Source organism: Thamnophis sirtalis, unplaced genomic scaffold (genome assembly GCF_051295495.1).
Source record: "Thamnophis sirtalis isolate CommonGarterSnake01/CBP01778 unplaced genomic scaffold, rThaSir2_p1.2 scaffold_8, whole genome shotgun sequence".
NCBI lineage: Eukaryota > Metazoa > Chordata > Lepidosauria > Squamata > Natricidae > Thamnophis > Thamnophis sirtalis.
In genome coordinates this window covers 19,579,657-19,599,572 of record NW_028261388.1, presented here as the reverse complement: position 1 = coordinate 19,599,572, position 19,916 = coordinate 19,579,657, and the positions used below count along the sequence as shown (strand labels likewise).

The 19,916-nt window shown below is 36.7% G+C and overlaps 1 protein-coding gene across 4 annotated transcripts in view; it reads right to left on the bottom strand.

Annotated features, from left to right (window-relative positions):
- Positions 1-3,260: 3,260 nt before the first annotated feature.
- The window catches only part of ZC3H12C (zinc finger CCCH-type containing 12C), a 44,650-nt gene continuing 27,994 nt past the window's right edge, over positions 3,261-19,916 (bottom strand). For all 4 annotated transcript variants that reach the window (XM_087721193.1, XM_014059965.2, XM_014059967.2 and 1 more), the window contains 4 exons: positions 11,717-11,856; positions 8,872-9,106; positions 7,868-7,974; positions 3,261-7,332 (listed from right to left, as the gene is read on the bottom strand). In XM_087721193.1, the coding sequence (XP_087577319.1) occupies positions 5,936-7,332; positions 7,868-7,974; positions 8,872-9,106; positions 11,717-11,856 (1,879 nt within the window). In that variant the 3' untranslated portion in view covers positions 3,261-5,935. The remainder of the gene's footprint in view (positions 7,333-7,867; positions 7,975-8,871; positions 9,107-11,716; positions 11,857-19,916) is intronic.

Genomic DNA, 19,916 nt, shown 5'->3' with positions numbered 1-19,916 from the left:
TTTAACAAATATCTGTGTGATGAAGGTGAAGGCAGGTATATGATTTTTTATTGTGTGTATGAAATGCTCCCTTTCATTGAAAGTAATAGGTTGGTACATATGTACTGGTATTGCTGGATGTGTAGTTTTCTATATGGACTGCTTGATATTCTCCAACAATGGAAACACAAGAGCAGCAACTATGACCTCCTCTACCATATTTTCTCTTTGGCTCTAGCATAACTTTTGCCAGAGTGAAGAGGACATGTTACTAGGTAAGGGTATCAATGGCGAACAAGTGTCCCAAAATGTAGCATTTGGCAATAGGATAACATGCAACAATGGGACACCTAATTAAGACAATACCCTCAGCGGCAAAACTGAAGCTCCCACACACAGAACAATGTCTATGGAGATTCTCAGTCATCCAGCTCATGGTTGTCCCAAAGGTGCTTTTTCAATAGGCAACTGGACTTGGAAGAAGCTTCTTGGATAAGAAGTGAAACATCTTGAGCAAAAACAAAGTCCAGTTGCCTCTTGAAAAAGCACCTTTGGGGCACACACAGATCTTAACTAAATTAATGGGATTTTTAAAAAAAAAGCAAGATCAAATTGATGTTTACTGCTATTTAGTATTAGCACCATTTAAGCATCTAAACTCTAATTTCTGCACATATAGAATTCATCAGTTTCAACTATGCTGAAATATGTACCGAAATAGGATGTAGACAGCCACAAATTACAGAAATATGCACCATTTTATCATCCAGTGTAAGCTTTAAAGAGGTTTGTTCAATGGTTAAATATAATACCACCTATAGCTTGACTGTATAATACATATCAATATGTCTTGAACTCAACACTACTTTAAGTTTCCATTTTACTAGTTTATGCTTTAAGAATTAAATTTCCCAGGCACAAATAACAAAATAACTATTTTTCTTTATTATTTTATCAAGACATGTCAACAGATATGAATTAGCGGTATATTTAACATTTCAATATTATTAGGAAATCTCCACAAATACTACTGAATATTTTTTTAAACGCCAGACTCTGTTTTCTCTGCTAAAACGTGATATTTTTTATATAGGTGTTACAAGATATTTGGGTGTGTATCACAAGAAAAGGGTAGGCACAGAATGGAAGTAAATAAGTTGAGTAACTCTTAGAGGAGCCAAGTAGAAAGTGGATTTGTTGTGAGAAGTAAGTTAAACTGGAAAGAAGATAGGCAAGTGAGGGGACAATATCAAAGGAATAAAACCTGAAAATACACATACACACAAGAAAGGAAGAAAAGGGCAGAGTGAGATTAGAATAAAAAGGCATAGATCACAATACTTAATATTGTTCCATTTTAATGTATACTTAACATATAATGGACACAACATCCAAAGCTAATTAATATTTAAGTTTTATTGCTGATTTGCTGACAGTACCATGATGGACAGTATTCATGGATACTACAGAAACTACAAATATTTCTAAAATCAAAAGCAGATACAGCAAAATCACTAGGACTTCAATCCTGTAGATACTAACTTCAGTCCCATGTATTTAAATGGATCTATAATGATTATGCCCAAATGGAACTGTTTGAGGGGGGGGGGGGAAGAGCAGAGAATGTAGACAGCTTTAAAAAGATTATGAAATAAAGCAATGGATTTGTTTACCCAAATTTTTGTAAACCTCATTAAGAATAGAGGCAACCATGATAAATATCTTGGTTTTGTTATTGCTGAGGTTTTTCACAATCATTCTGTTATTCCTCCTCCCCCTTGCTTTTAGATCTCCAACTCTACCCACTTCTATTTCAAGAACCTGGTATATTTTGGGCAAGATCACACAATTCTTTCAACTAAGAAAGTAGCCAGGTGGTGAATGGGCCATTTGCTGCTGTTGTAGTTTAGAACTGTAAAAGGAGAGCATGGAATTGAAAAATTCCTACAAGCAAGGTAGTAGAAATAATATAAAGCGAAGCCTTCTCTATACCACAAAGCATCAGTATTGTGTTTATTTTCCTATTATCAGATTTAAAATGACATTCTAATGCATAGCAGCTGCAAAAAGAAGTGGCTGCAATTATGTTTTCTCATAAAAATAATTTTTGATATGCCCGGAAATTTAGGAATAAAAGATTAGCTATAACAATACAATGATCCTTTCCTAAAACTAATAATATTTGAGCCTCATATCTAAGAAGACATATTAATTTTAAAAAAATTAGAGGTTTCAAAAATGTTAATGTGACATAAAGCCTCTGAAAACTTCAGCTTACCTTTAAAAAGTATTTGTACAAATGTAGGATTTTGCACAAAATATAACACTATAAATGCCTATGTATATTAGGCATTACCAATACTGGTAATGCCTAATATACAATACGTACATTACCAATACTGAAATGGTTCCAGTTATTGATATCCATCAGCTAACTGCCAAACAATAACATGGTTATATTTTCATTTTGTCCAAGACAACGTCTGTAATTGTGGAACAAAGTGTAAATTGTATGAACATTTCAAAGCTAAAATTTTACCCAATAAAATTACAATTAAACTTTACACTCATAATTGCCTGGATCCGAAATTGATATGCATGAATGCATATCAATGCAATCAAAGCAATCATGCATGCTTTTTTAATTTGCTCACTGAAAAGACTACTTTTGAGATAAAGTAAATACTCCTTGTGTTAATGGAAGTGCATACGGTTTCTGAATTTCATCAAGCATTTGATGCGAAATAGATCATATTTACTATAATTACTCTGTTTTTTATTCCAGCACAACACAGCATTTCTGAAAACCCGCTAAAATATACTCTAGAAGAATCAGTTTCAGGAGGTAAACAATAACAGCAACCTCTGAATATCTGGTGTACCATGGCAAAAAGAGTTGAACTAAAGGATTAAAGCTGCCAACAGTAGATCGTTGGGTTGAATGTTAGCTATCCCAAATCTTTCTTCCAGGAGCTCAGAGAGGTGAACAATTCATTTCTGCCTCCAATTTTTCCCCAGCAAGAGCAAGCCTGTTCAGCAGATCGGATTTAAGAGTGAGTGACTGATCCTTGAGTTTCTTGGGCCTTATGAGGCCTTAGGTAGTTAACAGTGGATTTTCATCTGGCTTTCCTGCTTCTACACTCTGACCATATAAGGTGTGCAGATAACAGGTAACCAAACATTCCTGGATTTTCTAAATGTTAGAACTTAAAAGAATACTCTTTACTCAAATAGCTTATTAAAGACCTGTGCAGCACAAAAAAGAACAACAGTGAGCTTCATCAAATTCAACAGTTTATAAGATGGCAGAATTACACTTAGCCCAAACCAAGTATTCCTACTAAAGAATGACAGAATGAGGGCAGAAAATTGATTATTTTACCCTTTGGAGTTTTCTGTAAAATACAGTACACAGTAGAGCCAGTTATGTTAAGTTATTGCAGTGGAAAACAACCGAGACATTTGTGTGGTGTGCGGTGGGATGGGATGGGGGAGAAACCTGCTTTTAATTATAACTAGAGAAGATCATATCAGCTCTGAAGATGAGTATCAATGCAGAGCTGCCATGTGCCCTAAATTCAGTTTAGCAAACACATTTCTCTTCAATGAGTTTAAATTCTGCATTACGCAAGTCCAGCAATTGCACATTTTAACACTATAACACACAATGTACAATCCTATCCTTCTTTCAAGAAAGGATGCTGCAGTCAATCCTACGTAAGTATGATTCCATATACATCAATTGAAAATAAATATAAAAAGCTTCTATTTCAGAAGTCATGTTTCTGCATTTTGCCCTCACCAGCTGCAACAATCCAGTTATATTTTAAGGATGCATGAATACTTGTTATCAAGTCTTTGAAGTTACATGTGAATAATAAGCACATTTGCAACAAGTCAGTTCTATATCAAAGGAAAGAGGATCTGCATACCCATGCAAAATATACAATTTCTCCAACAAAATATATTCTGCAAAAAGCAAGGAACAAGGAAGTTAAGGACAAAATGAATATTGAAAGAGGTTTTTCTTCAGGAGACATGGATAAAATATAAGATGAACTTAACAGAAGCGATATCCTCTTTGATTATACAATAGTGAACACTGTGTAGAAGAGTAATTCCTGAATTAAAGTTGCTGAACATGGTTCAGATTACTGGATACCTCTAAGAGTATAATGCTTTGCAGAAGCATTTACTGTGTATCGACATCCTACTTCTTACAACACACAGTGTTGCGTAAGTAGTGAAAATGTATTCAAAAGGTGCTTGGACATCTTTTTAGGCAGCATTTTATCATTATTTTTAGCTATCATCTTATTCGGTTTTATGATAAATGGTCAAGGGGCTATTTAAACAAAAAAAAATAGTGTAGGTTTCAACTAATTTTTTTAAAAAAAAATAAGAGATAAAATGTTGCCCAAAGTCAAAAATAATTTTTACACAATTCAATGTTCTTTTTAAAAGTTAGATCTATAAATTAAATAGTTCTAATAAAGATACAATTTGTATCAACAGCGTAGGTACTTTCTGGTTCTACAGCATCTTCAAGTTGCAGTCATCGATTATGTAAACTTGGGAATCATCACAGTATGAAGCTCTGAAGGGGACTTCTAATATATGAGCAGTCAATCACGATGTTTACGGTATCAGGCACTGTGAGATCTACTGTTAATCTAGTTATATAAAATTACATTTTACAAGAGCTAAAAAAGCTCAAAACTTAAAACCAGAAATCTCCCATACTAATACTAGAAGAGATGACAGTGTCTACTTCTAAAGCTATGTTGTCCATGGCAAGAATTGGGCCTATATAATGCAACAGGCCAGACAAAGCTAATTCTTTACAGTATTTCACAAAAAGAATGTGCTGTTTTCATCTATAATTACCATTACTATAGTGCAGTTAAGATGTTGCATATCCTGAACACAATGTTAAAACCTTCTCAATAAATAGCATGAAAATACACAATCTTATATACAAAAATTGCATTGAGAACACAATTTGTTTCTTTAAAAACAGTTATTTTATGAAATACCTGTGCATTAAGTAAAGGAACAAGAGACACACTTATCAATGCCATTTCTGATTAATGGAAATGTACATTGGCTGCACAAGACCGCTATCTAAACGGATATATTTGTAGTCAAATTGGTGACAGTCAGGAACTGGATAAGCTCAATAATTTCAGAACCTGCACATAAAGTTCTTTTTCATCTGCATAATAAATTAATAAAAACAGGTTTCTCTCCTACTGATTGCTTCTGCTTACACCAAAATTAACAGAAACCAACAAATAAATTAAATCCATAGCCAAACAAATTAAAAAGTGCCATACTATAAAGTACTAATATATTGTTACCCATTTCAATGTAAAAACTGGTAACTTATACATTTAAAAAATTCAGTGCTGCAAAAGACTGTTTTCTATAAATAAAATGATTATATACAAAGAAAAATCACACAATAAAATTAAATAACTTAATTATCAAAAAATAGATCCTAATAAGTTTGACTTGAAAAAAGTTGGCTGTGCACATAAAATCCTCTTCAGTTTTCTGCTGTTTTGAAAAAAATGCTTTGCACTTGAAGGATAAAACACCCAATAATTTAATAAATATGTAACAAATATTAAAAAGTGCTGCATATAAAACCCACATGCACTAGGGATTCTTACTTGAGACATCGTGGTTGTTAATATATTCAGCTGGAGAGACATTCCAGCCATGAATTATTTTTAAAAAACAACAACTGAGTATTTAAAATAAATCCTGTTACTTCCAGTGTCTGGGGTTGTACATACAGGTTCCATGGCACAGTGTTTCACATATATGGATTACTATATAATCTCCTTGCTGAGAAGGAGATCACAAATGCTATTGTAGCAAACCTCCCTCAGCGATACAGCTGAAACTGAACTAATAGACACCATAAAGATGCATCATCAATATCATGTCATCAATAACCTAGCTGAGACTTCTCCACTAAAATGGCTGCAGCAAGCTGCTGAGCATCTGCCATGTGAGGATTCCTTTTCATAACAATCCTCACCAGGTCAGGCGGGAAAATGTTGCACAGGTTGATGTAGACTTTCTCTCGACTGTCTTGGTACCTTGGAAGATCTTGAGGCATTCCACAGTAAGGTATCTGCCAAGGCTGATCAGGTTGCTCAGGTAAGCTTTGGAAAGGAAACTGCTCGTAACATGGTGGGGTAGGATTGCTGGGTAAAGAGTAAGTTTGACGATAGCCATATGTATCCATCCCGTAGCCCGGCCTATCCCAACTACCGAGTCCATCTTGAGCGGAGTATGTTTTTCTTTTTCTCAATGGAGAATTATCATACAAGCGTGAGTCTGATACACTGTCCAGTCTGGTGGATGCTAGAGCTCTCCCCAGAGGCATGCTTTTTGAATGCGGAGAACTCTGAGAAGCAGGGAAGTCAAGAGGACAAGTAGAACGGCTTCCCATGTTTGGATGCTGAAAGTGCACGGCCATGTATGGAGCGGGAGGCTTCGGATGATGCTTTGGTTCTTCATGATTATAACTCTGCACTCTGGTTAGCGTATCGTGGTAACTCTGTAAGAAGGACTGTGAGTTCAGATGGCTATGGGGATGCATATGTTGACATTTTAAATTCTCTTCCAGCTGAGGGTCAGGAGAACTCACATAGGATCGATCGTTGTAGCCCATGTAGGAATCGCTACTGCCGCAACTCATACTCCCTTCACTGCTACAATCAGAAGCCACAGAACTAATTCTGTAATCTGTGTCCAAAGAGAAACGTCTTTCGGGACTTCGAGGACCAGAGATACTTAGGTTTGAATATGCACTGAGCATAGAGTAATAACCTACATCCACAGGAGAATCGCATTTGGGATACTGCTCATAAGGCATTGGCGTTCCATGATTTTTGGTTGTCATGATCACTGGAGAATACGGTCCCTGTGGTCTTTGATCCTGAGGTGGGAAATGAACTCCAGATGGAAGGCCATTGGTTAAAGGTGCAGTACTTTGGGGTTTTGCAGCAGCAGAACTTGGTATACTAACTAAAGAAGGTACAGACCTGGTTCCCAATTTATTTTTGGTGGGAAGCTTTTCTTCCAAGTCTTGGTAGACTTGAGTCCTTATGCTAGGATCCGATTGCCTCTTTGGAGTAGTTCGCTTGAGATCTGTAGTGTTATCTGTCTTAGTACTACAAGGAACACTGTTGCTTTTCACCAGCCCTCCTTCACTAGCAGCTTTGGCAGCTGTGTTCCTAGACATGGCACGAAGTTCATCAGCTACTGACCTCTGAGGTTGATTTCCTCTTTCTGGGTGGTAATATTTGCATTTGTGTCCATAAGTGCATTTCTTCCCTATATGAATTTATAATTGAAGATGTAAGCACACAAAGAAAAAACAACAAAATAATGCAATTCTTCAGCAATGTTAAAAATAAAGTACTGTACATACTCATACAACAAGGACTGTTAACTATTATGCAGTGAAATTAAGTAAATTACCAGTAATTGGACAGTGTGTTTGCATAACACCTTAACCCATCCTGGGCTTAGCCCTGGCCTATAATACTGTTTGAATATAGACCAAGATCATATAATAATTGCGAACAACCATACAGAAACCAGGATTATTTACCTAAACATTTGTCTGCTATATTAGCCAAAGTTTAACTGGAGGGGGGTTTGATAGAGAAGATAGGGAAGCCTCATCTGCAGAATCTCTGCTGTTCTGGATCTCCCCCCGATTCACTATTTAGGAGGGATGAGATGAGGACACAAAGGGATTCCTCATTAAACTTCTTATATAATGACAATTTCAAAATAGATATATTTCACTTAATTTATGGACCAAACTTCATTTTTAGAAACACATGTAACTAAATAATATTACCATATGGACAGGGTTGCTTTTTATGTTCTGGTACAACAGGTTTCTTCCTCAGAAAGTTCTCCAGACTTGGGCCATGTCGGCCGAGAGGATCGTCTGGAGGCATGAATCTAAATAATAATAATAATAATAATAAAATAATGAAAGGAACAATGCATTTGCTGTGCCATATTTTAGATCAGTTTTAAACCAGTTTCTAAAAAAAGCCTAGTAAATCAAACTTAGGTTTTTTAGCTACAATAATTTAAATGCAACTGCCTTTGAGATGCTAAGAAAGTAAACCATGAAAATAATGTATTTGTATGTAGTACAGATAGTGGCCTGATTTACACACCAATCTATTCAATTTGCATTGCAGATAAAGGGGAGTCCTAACTTCCTTTTTTCCATGCATTTAAGATAATATCCAGCATAGCTGTTCTATAAGGATATATTTGTATACAGGTAGTCCTTGCCTTACGAACCTTCATTTAACAACCAAAGTTACAATGGCATTGAATAAAGTGATTTATGACCAGTCTTTGCACTTATGTTCCATCCTTCCAAGGTGAGTAAAATTAGGAGCCAGACTTTTGGAGGCAATATGCTGACTCTGTAAACCACTTAGAGAGGGCTGTAAAGCACTGTGAAGTGGTATATAAGTCTAAATGCTATTGCTATTTTTTATTTTAAAAAATCAATCTTCAGTTTGACTCATAGATTATTCCTTTTGATTTTGGAACAGGGAAGGCTGCTTCTCCCCAATCAGTCCGGAGACGTGTCCACTGGTCCAGTCCTTCCTTTCTCCAGCTTGAGCATTCCTACTGGAAGGACATGTACAACTGAAGACAGGTCTGCAGACTCAGGAACGACACCTGTTCCTCTTTACTGACATCCTTGTGATCGCTAAAACTAAGTAAGTTAAGTGCTATTGCTATGCAAGACTGAAGTAATTGACAAAATGTTCTTGTCCCAAATCTTGTTGACAGTCATTTTTTAGACGTAGACAATTAAAAATTATAACTTACTTGTCATTGACAAATGAATACATCAGGAGTCGCTCATCAATAAATTTCTTCCATTCTGGCTTTTCATTAGCTAGATCCCTGTAGTTATCATTAGATACAATAATACCATCTGACTCAAAAGCCAACTTCACTATGAATCTGTCGTCATAGCATACCACCCTTCTCCCTTGAACTCGCCGTGATGGGGTGAACACCAGAATTTTCTCTTTTTCCAATTTGCGCAAGATTTCTTGATCTAGAATATTGATATTGAAAAAGGAAACACAAAACAAACAACTGAAATTCACTTAATTCGGGTTACTTGGCTCTACCCTATTAAGTCTGTAAAAAACACACACCTACACAAATGCATGCACTGCCTGCCTGCCTACTACTGAGGGAGGGAGGGGAAATGGGATTATGACAGATTCAGATGACTTGGCTTAATAAAATCAAATATGATTCTAATAGAAGAGGGTAGTTACAATTCAGCAACACAAAAAATGTAAGCTGCCTTTACTGATGTTACTACATTTAATTCCAATAATTTTAAATTAAGACCTGTACTAAATTAAAACAATGGAATGTTATGTTTTCTATACATTAATGTTTTCTATACGCTAAGAATATGTTTGGTTATTAAACACATAGCTACAAATTAAACACATAGTTAGTTATATTATATTTCCAATATCTGTAAACATAATTTGAGCAGTTTCTGCCAAAGATATATTCAAATGCACAGTAAAAAGCAAATTCTTGATCAGCCCTTAGATACCAAGATTGAAAAAGTTTCCAATATCTTCTGAAATATTTGAGTATCAACTGATATTACAGGCATAGCCTCATAATTCAATTTGAGATGATGCAAGCTGAAATACATTCACAGTTACTAATTCAGGATTTAGAAAAAGGGCCTTTCTTAATAATGAAGTAGTTACTGATAGGTTTTGGAATCTGCAGAAACATATTCAAATATTCGTTTTTGTCCAAAACTGTAACAGTTTTTATAACATTTAATTATATTTCACATTTTATTTGATATAAATCTTTCCCAAGTATGTTATAAGCAGCATCTCAATATACTGACACAACAGCAAATTAAGTGATCAAGCCACATATTTTAACCAAGTATTGTCTATCTAAACATTTTTCCTGCTTACAACATTAATAGATGAGTAAGAAGTTACAGAGTCAGCATCATCTCTGAATCTATTTTTTTCATTTAAAACAAGATTAACCTCTAAGAGACCCTTTCATTTATAAAACTACAATAAAAAGTTAGGGCAATAGATCTGATATGTAGTAACAAATCTTAGATCAAGTGTCTCTATGTTACAGATGTTATTAATATATGAACACAAGGTATGAAGCATTAAAAGATACTGAATGCAGACATTCATGATAATTAATATGAAACTGAAACACAAGCATCCTATTGGCAAATTATGAAATATTTCATACAGGTAAACCTTGCTTAAAGAGTGCCTTGTTTAGCGACAATTTGTTATCAATTCAACCTTTTAAAATTGAAATTCAACCAATTCAACCCTTTTCAATTTCCCCCTTCTTCTTAAACAATGCACCTTCCTCCATATTTCTTTTGGGATTCAATTCTTATTCATTATTTCTTTATGATTAAACCACTTCACCTGTCATTCATTTTTGTATTCAACATCCATTTAAGCTTGATTTTTTAAATATTTCCTTGTTTTATTATGCATAATTAAGTGCTCCAGTCACATTGTACTCAATTTATTTCTATGTCTCTCCTGATATACAAACCTAGTTCTCTGTCCCATATCACATTCCTTCCTCATTTAGAGAGGCATCAGGAATTTGCAAATTCTAATTTAAATTGATCTGAAAGCATCAGAGTATAAATTGTAATACAAGTACCGTTGGGTTTTCATTTTTCATATATTGAAATGCAACTGTATCAACATGTATTAAATATGTGCATTTTGAAAACAAATATATTGTACTAAATATGTATTTTAGGTGCATCCAGAAGGGCTTAGACTTAGACATGAAGATGAAATAGTATTGAAGTGGGCACCAAAGCACCTGAAGACAAGACAAGAAATAACAAGTAGAATATCATTAAACAGAGATAAAACCTAGAACTAAAGAGAAATTTCCTGACAGTGAGAATAGTTAATCAATGGAACTACTTGACTTCAGAAGTTGTGGGTGCTCCGGTCACTGGACGTTTTTAAGAAGAGAATGGACAACCATTTGTCTAGAATGGTATAGGGTCTCCTGCTTGAACAGGAGGTGTCAAGCATGCCTCCTTCAATATCCAAGAAAGGAAAACCTCAACTCCATTTTAATAAAGTACTTTTACTAGATATGAAGTGAAAACAGCAAAAGGAAAGCAAGATCTGAGCCAGAAAGGCAGGAACATATACATATCAAACATTTACCCAGCACCCTCCCCCCAATTCCCCAACCCATTGTCCAATCTGCAACTCCCTAAGGTGTCATGTGGGGTGCATCTTCAAACAGCATCATCAAGTTGGTATGCGAAACGGTTGGCCTTGACCAAGTCCAAATATCAGCTACCAGCATGCACAGAAGATGATCAGAACAAGACTCCTCCAGCACAATATAATTCCCTTCCCCATTACTATGCCCCCCCCCCGTTTCCTATGACAGCCGATAGCAACCAAGCGTAGCAAGCAAAACAGAGGCTGACATCAGGTTGGATTAGAAGATCTCCAAGACCCTACATAGCCCTGTTATTCCATGTTCTAAAATATTTTGATTAAAGCAGTCCTTAAAATATTTACTCACATAGAATAAGCAAGATCAAAATTGTCATAGGTTTTACAAATGAAACTGGGGAATGCTAATCAAAATATACCTGTAATGAGTGCATCTGGTCGAGACTGCTCTTTTCTCCATGCTGGAACAAACACAGTTACATCTTTGTGTCCTCTTTCCAAAAACCAGTCCACGGCCAGTTTTATCCCACGACAAGAGAATACTTCTTTGTTTCCATGGCTGAAACAGATGTCTTAAAATTACTCATCTACATTATTGTAAATACCACTGTTTCATATATATATGAATGGAATCTACTTGCTTTCGGCTCTCATAAGCACAAAGCACTCCAAAGTAATTAACAAAAGCTAAGTGTGGCATTTAAAAACTCTCATAAAACAATAAATTGCCTGTATACAAGAAGCTTAACTTAGAAACTGAGCTTTTCAATTAAAAATCCGTATAAGGTAAAAAATATTTTTATACGTACATTTCTTTGTGGCATTACTTTGACAAGTGTTACTCCAAATCAGTTATGCTTAAGTATCAGGAGTACAGTTTACACATTTCAATATTTTCAGAACTACATGGGTAAGTATTTAATTTCAGTGTAATTTATATGCAACACATCTCTTGATAGTTAGATCAAAATAAGCTCCTTAGCAAATAGTAAGATATGGCAGTCAAATATATCAACACCACATGATTTTGACGGTTGAAAACAAAACACATTTATCTCTTCTCATATAAAAATTGGAACATATAACTGTTTATTTCATAACAATTAATAGCATTTCAAACCAGAACTTTAAAATGCAAAGTAAAGTTATGACTATAACGTTTGCAGAAGTACAAAGATTTCCGTTTATAGTCATGGCTGAGATATACCTCAAGTAAAACAGAGAAAGTAACATGGTACTGAGAAAGCACATATAACTGCTCCTTGGTTTATTTTCTACAAAGCCAGCTCTTTTTCATCTGTAATTTTTTCACTCGTGGTTGTATAAAACCTTTATCGTTGGGTATTTTTTTAATCATCATTCTGATACTACAGCAACATGGAAAAAAAGACAGAAGACAGAGAGTAGCTCCAAGTACATTCAATATTTCTTCCATTCGTCATGAAGAATCAGATTCTTTATTTCATCAGCTGCCATTAGTCAGCAACTGCACTGCTTAGAGAAGAGGGTCAGAAGGGGGATTTCAACACAACTGAAACCAAAGACCTTTTTTTTTTTAGACTAAAGGATACTAGAAAAAAAAAAGTCACAGAACTTTGCTTTTTATTAATGACAACTCCAGCAAGGCTATTATATGATCAAAACTGGGAAGGCTTGACACTACCTACAACAGATGAATCTTTCCAAAATAGGTACTTTGGAAAGAAAAAAAAAGTTCAGTTCTGGTTACACACCACACCACCAAACTGTTACCACTGTAAATTCAAACATGGTATTTTCGGGGAAACAATGCAAACCATACAAATTGCAATGTATCATTGATCAAATTAGTTTTTCCCACCTCTATAACTGGATGCAAACATGGTGGTATTTTAAGTCTCCTTCTTATATATTTGAACTCAAACGAGATCATACAACAAAATGAAAAAGAAAAAGTTCACTTAGGTTCAAGTTTTGAAGAGCACCAGTCTTCACTACCTGGATTTGATTATACTTCATATATTTCCATACTGCATATATTTCCATGGATATCTTTAAAATCTGAAGTGCAGGATATGAATGATAGGCATCCTAATTTACAACTGCTACCCTCCAATTTTTCAACTATTTTGACCATGGTTCAAGAGCAAGTTATTATCACCCAAGGATTGAAATATTTGACAAGCTTGATAAGCAGCTCACCTCCGCATTTAGCAATTGCACTTCAGGCTGCTTTAATTGTTAGTGTTTTATTCCCATTTTCTGCACTCAGTATCTCAATTACAGATACAGATAATTCCTTAATTTAGGAATTAATGAAGGAACTCAGGAAGAGTGTAAAATAACGAATCCCCTTCCCTTATAATCTAATTGATTTTGGGAACTAATCTCTCTCAAATTGTATCATGGAATGTTAGTACTTGAACTGCCAAGTTAAATGACTCTGCCTTTCCAAATGAATGGCTGTATTATTCTTCTACAGGAGACATGGAATAATGAAGAAACCCACCACCCCACCCCACTTTAATAGGAATACAAATCATTACTATATGGTCTCCCAGGAAATGGAGAAAGATTGTATGTGTGTTTGTTTCTTTAGCATTAGAAATATTAGAATTGCCCCCTTTGGAAATAGGCAATGTCAGTATTATTACATTTTAATAGCTTTGTTATTAATTCATGTATATACAGTACATTCCCTTATGCCCTCAATCGTTGATTAATGAAGGAGGGTACAGGTTAAAAAAAATCATTCCTATCATTTCCATGGGCGATAGCCAATTGCTCATATGATAGTAGGAGGGGACTATAATGCAAGAATGAAATTTAATAAGCTTTATATGAAATTTAAGTTTTCCCCTGATTTTATAACATTGCATCTCCTACCATTGCTTCAATTGAAAGGCCATATTGCTAACCTACAAGACTGCGTACGATGCAATCTTTGAACAGTTTATATTGAACAACACGTTGGATACAAGCTAGCCAGCAATGTATAGACATGGTACACAGCCCTCCTTGAAATAATAGATTGCATTATCAAGGATCCTAGTCTCACATCTGCTAAAATTGTAGAATTGTTATGTGTTCTGCTAATGACAACTTTCCAGCTGTTCTCCATTTGAGAATATCAGAGAATACATCACGCTTGGGAATTAGTGCGGCTGGTAAAATGGATTCTGAAATAGGTTCCAATTTGGATTAAATGGCCATTTCACAGTAGGGCCATTTGGTGAAAGCCTATTGAGCTCTAAAGAAGCTGCACAGGTCCATTCTACTATTATGAAGATGTGGATGGATCTATTCTAGCAAATTATAATAAATTACTCCTACTGATAATTGGTAAAAAAAACAGCCTTCTACACCTTAGTGGTTTGATTTCCCCCTTATTTCTTCTGACAAATTTGTCAGCAAATGGAAAGGTTGGATCTTACATAAGTTGAATCATTGTGATAACTCTCTGGATGTATCCTAGGTTATAATCAACCCAGACCCAAGATAAGACAGAGAATAACAGATATAGGAAGCCAGGAAGCTCAGTCCTGCATTCCAACACAGCAGGGGTGAAATCCACTTACCTTTGCTATCGGTTCAGTACCAATGTCACCTGCATGCACGCACAGGACCTTCTGCGCATGCGCAGAGGGTGCCTGCAAGGGTAAGCAAACAGCGGGGTGGGGGAGGGAATCTGCTGTGCCATGTGATTTATATTAGCTAATATAAATCGCATGTCACAGCTGATTGTTGGAAAAATCAGTTCACCCGAACTGGTAGCATTTTTTTTTACTACTGGTTTGGGTGAAGGGGTAGCATTTTTACTAGCGGTTCAGGCGATCTGGTCCGAACTGCTAGCATTTCACCCCTGCAAATGGGGTATATCTGGGGTGCTCAATCCACTAACTTACGTCTAGCTAGTTATGAGGCAGACTGTAATATTAAAATAAGATGGGATATATTAGCATGATTTAATGTTTCAGCTAGCCAGTTGTCTTGGTAGGTAGATAAAAAGAAAATTATGTAATGAACTCACTAAAATCACTACTCATTTTCTTCTGTACCAGTGTTTCTTAAACTTCTTTCTCTCAGTATTCCTTTCCATTATGAAAAATTATGGTGGACTCCAAAAGAACTTTTGTTCGTATATGGATGGTCCTTGACTTGTAATCATTCATTTAGCAATCATTCAGAGTTACAATGACACTGAAAAAGCGACTTGCAACCAGTGGTGGTTTCTGGATCCCGTTCCAAACGGTACGGTTGGAATGGGCCTGGTGGCGTCCACATGGACATGTGCAGCATGCGTGCACAAGCGTGCAGCACACATTTGCATCTTAGCACCTCCGCGATGCTCCAGCTGCTCCGCAGAGTGTCATGCAGGCACTGTATGAGCCATGTGCATGCGCGGAAGCCTTAAAACACAGGTAAGGAGCTCGGGTGGGCCCTCTGGAGCACTGTACCAGAATGGTATCCAGTGCTCCGGGCAGGTTCCGGTACGCCCGTACAGGGGCATACTGCCTGCAACCCACCACTGCTTGCAACCAATCATCACATCACCATCATAGCATCCACAGTTATATGATCAAAATATGGGTGCTTGGCAACCAACACCTATATATGATGGTTGCAGCATCTTAGGGGGGAAGGTCATGTGATCACCATTTGCAACCTTCCTAGCCACCTACCAATGGGGAAGCTGAATTTGCTTAAGAACTGCATCATCTGCTTAACAACCATGGCAAAAAAGGTGATAAAACCGGGTGTAATTCTCTTGACTGCTTCGCTTAGCAATGGAAATCCTGGCCCCAATTGTGGCTATACACCAAGGACTACCTGTTGATCCTATTTATCAAATTAAAAATTAAAGTCGATGCATTCGCTGCGAGTTCTCATCTTTAGTGGGATTTTCATTCTGTATTACATTTCAAAATAGGCTTCAAAAGAGTGTTGATTTTGAGAACCCCTGAGAAAGCCTTGGGGGGAGCCCCAGGAATCCAAGGACCACACAAGTCTGTTCTATGCTACTTCTTTTATCAGGATATTCGGCCGCAGTTCTTAACTTACCATCCATAACAGCCAAATTAGCCATGTGATCCAAATCTATTTTATCTCCATTTATTGTCTGACAGAATTGATAGCCTGAATGCCACTAAACATTATATTTGTAGGAATATAATTGTAGGAGTAGAGAATTTTATTTTATTGTTGGTTATAATTGTTGCAAAGTAGTCTATTGTTGGTCTATGATATAGACTTCTACACCTTTTAGTCAGTCTTCACTCTTGGCAACTGTCTGGCAAATCTCTGCACTTTTTCTTGGCAACATCTGCAGAAATGATTTACATTTGTCTTCTTCCTGGAGCTGGCAGAATGTGACTAGTTCAAAGTCATCCAGTTGGCTTCATGTCTAAACAGAATTAGAACTCAAATATCCTGGCTTTTAGCCTGGTGCCTTAAACTGTACCAAAATGGATCTCTAGTATAAACATTAGTTTTACTATATTAGGATGATAGATTTCTTTTCAGTCTTGTAATTTATATTAATATTATGGATTTTGTGGATTGAATGCTGATAATTCTGTTATACCACACCACACTCAAGGTCACCCAGCTGACTTTGCCTAAGGCAGGACTAGAACTCACAATCACCTAGTTTTTAACCTAATTCCTTAATCGTTAAACCAAACAGGCTCTCACGCCCTACTATGTCTTTTATTTTATGATTTAATGCTCATTGAATGAAATAAAATTCCTTTCTCTACCAAGAAATCATTCACAAAGTCCCTAGAAGCAAAATTCAATTATTTTTAGAAGCCCATTAAATGAACATAGGCTACTTCATAGAAAACCCATATAGTATTCAGATTCTCAATGTTTTTTTTAAAGAAAAAAAACTTTATGGCACAATATCGAATCTTTGTAACTGCTTTCCAAAAGATATTCCATTGCTAATTTTTTTTTCCTGACAATTTATTTTATTTATTAAATTTTGCTGAATGATTTTTCTTCATTTTCACAGGCAAGCAGACCCCTTGTTCAATCTCATCTTCCTCAGACAAAAATGGGACTCTCCAAAGCATCACATGGTAGCAACAGAAAATTACCACATTTCTTATCTATGTTAAACCATATAGGTTTATCAGTCTAACACAGGGATTCCCAATGTGGGGCCCATGTCCCACAGAAGGGCAATTTGATTTTTAATGGGGGCAATTTGAACCTTGTTTAAACCAAGTTAATGGCCTTTTAGGCTTCCTCCGTGTGAATAGTTTACTTTTTGAGTAAAGTAAGAATTATATGTCACGGGGGGGGGGGAGGGATCAGGATTTTAAACATGCTTAGATGGAGCATGGCCAAAAAAAGTTTGGGAACCACTGGTTTAATAGAATTAATTCAAGTGCAGTCTTGATGTCCTAGGACATTGATGATTAACAATTTTGACACAAAGTGCGAAACAGGAGTGCATGCAGGAGCACTGAAATCTGGAAGAGCGCAGCGCCTCTTCTGGGTTCCGTCGTGCGCATGTGTGCCAGTCAGCTGGTCTTCGTGCATGCGCGTGTCACAACCCGGAAGTGCAGCTAGCAACAGCACACATGCTTGTGTGGCCAGATGCTGTCTTCTGGGTTCCATTGCGTGCATGGACGCAAGTCAGCTGGACTTCGTGCATGTGTGCAACGGAATCCAGAAGTGCAGCTGGCGATGGCGTACGTGTCCACAGAAAGGGCGCTGCGTGCCACTTCTGAAATGCATGGCATAGGTTCGCCATCACGGTCTTAGGAAATACCTAGGTCAAATAGAAGCAAAGTTCTATTTCTCAATTACAGAATATCTAATCTTCATCTTTTTTCAGGGACTTATCTGAAAGCAGTCATTCTCTTCAGCAAATAGGTCTCTACTTACCCAGAATGCTGTGTCTGCTATAAGCAATTTTCATTATTCTTTCCAAACTTAAGTTGCTTGGCTTCACTTTATCTTGGACACTAATAATGGACAAGTTCCCTTCCTTCCTTGTACACCAAACAGAGTTAAAATGGAGCCAATTTAAGTTTCTTTCTAATGGTACCTTCCTTTCCCAAACTGAAATCATGTGTTGCCAACTGTCACATTTTCTTCTCCAAGGACATCTCTGTGCTTCTCTACAGCAATGCTTCCCCTCACCTCATCAGGTATCTTGTTAGGCATGCCAGGTCTTTTAACATATCGCACAGGAGCTTCACTTTCTTACATATTGACTGAGCATTCACCGATACCAGACTGAGGCCAAGCTGTCTAGCAAACTGTCATCATCCTGGTCTCAAGAAAGAAGTGTTTTGGCTTATTGCAGGAAAACCTGAGCCCCATTTTTCTCCTTTTACAAAGGAAATTAGAATATTGGCAATTCTTTTCAATTTCAGTTAATCCTCAATTCAGAACATGGTTCTTTTTAAAGAACCAGATTTTAAATCATACAATGGCATTTGACGATGCTCTAAAACTTGTCACTTGAATAAAAGCATCGGTATTTGTTTTTACTAGAAAAACTATCCCTGTAGACGCATAGCGTATTAAGTTGTCAACATTAGATTCCTGCAAAGAGGCAGCTAGAAAACTAGTGAGAAGAAAGCTTTGTTCCATTAAAGTACAAAATATAGTGTTCATCCAATTATCTGGAAAAGGATTTCAAGCTAAACCTTTTTCCTTGCAGGATCATTATAGGGCTTATTAACAAATGTTCCCTGTTCCCAGAAAATGAGATACATTTAAAAAGTGATTTTTTAAAAATTCCTCCTACATAACATTATTTAAAAGCGTAAGCTTAATGCTACGCTTTAGACAGAGTCTGCTTAATGTGTACTCCATGTCCCCAGATCCTAAAATCTGGAGGGAGGGGGGATGCAGATACAAAACAAGCTTTCCAGAGCAAATTCACCCCACAAAATTCAATGTTGTAATACTGATATTCAGATTGGTTTGCAGCATTACTATCCTGCCTATTTCTGGCTTGGGGCTGAGAAGGATACAAAGAATTCACTTTAAAGGACTGCATATTGAGTTTGCTCAGACAGAGCTGCCGTGATTAAGACTATGTTTGAGATTGTCTGAAGGTTGCATTATTGTTTTCTTGTCAGATGCATGAGAAATATAATGAAAGTTATTTAAAAGGCTCTGTTTTTAATTAAGATACCTATGGTCAGGCATGTCTGCCTCCTAGAGGATTATTTGTTAAGTGGCAGATGTATCAAGCTAAAGAGTTGAATTTTGTGCTTTGAGGTGGGTGGAATGGAATATTACCTATCAAAGTGATCACAGCCATTGGAGGAATGAAAAGATTACTAGAAAAAGAAGGAATGTGCAACTGATGCTCCAGCAGGAACAGGGAGAACTGGGAACACAGATTAGTAAGTAGAATATCTGCTAAAAGGATTGGAGAATGGGGAAAAAAGGAGTGATACTAGAACAGGGGTGTCCAACTCAATTTCACTGAGAGCTGCCTCAGGATTGTGTTTAACCTTGGGGGGCCGGGGTTGGTGTGGCCGGGGTTGGTGTGGCCAGGGTGGGCGTGGCCAGCTCGACATCACTCCTGTCTAGGGCGCCTGTGGCGGCTCAAGATCTCTGCTGGCAAAAACGGCCTCCCACGTTCCGTTTTCAGCTGCGGCAGTCTCC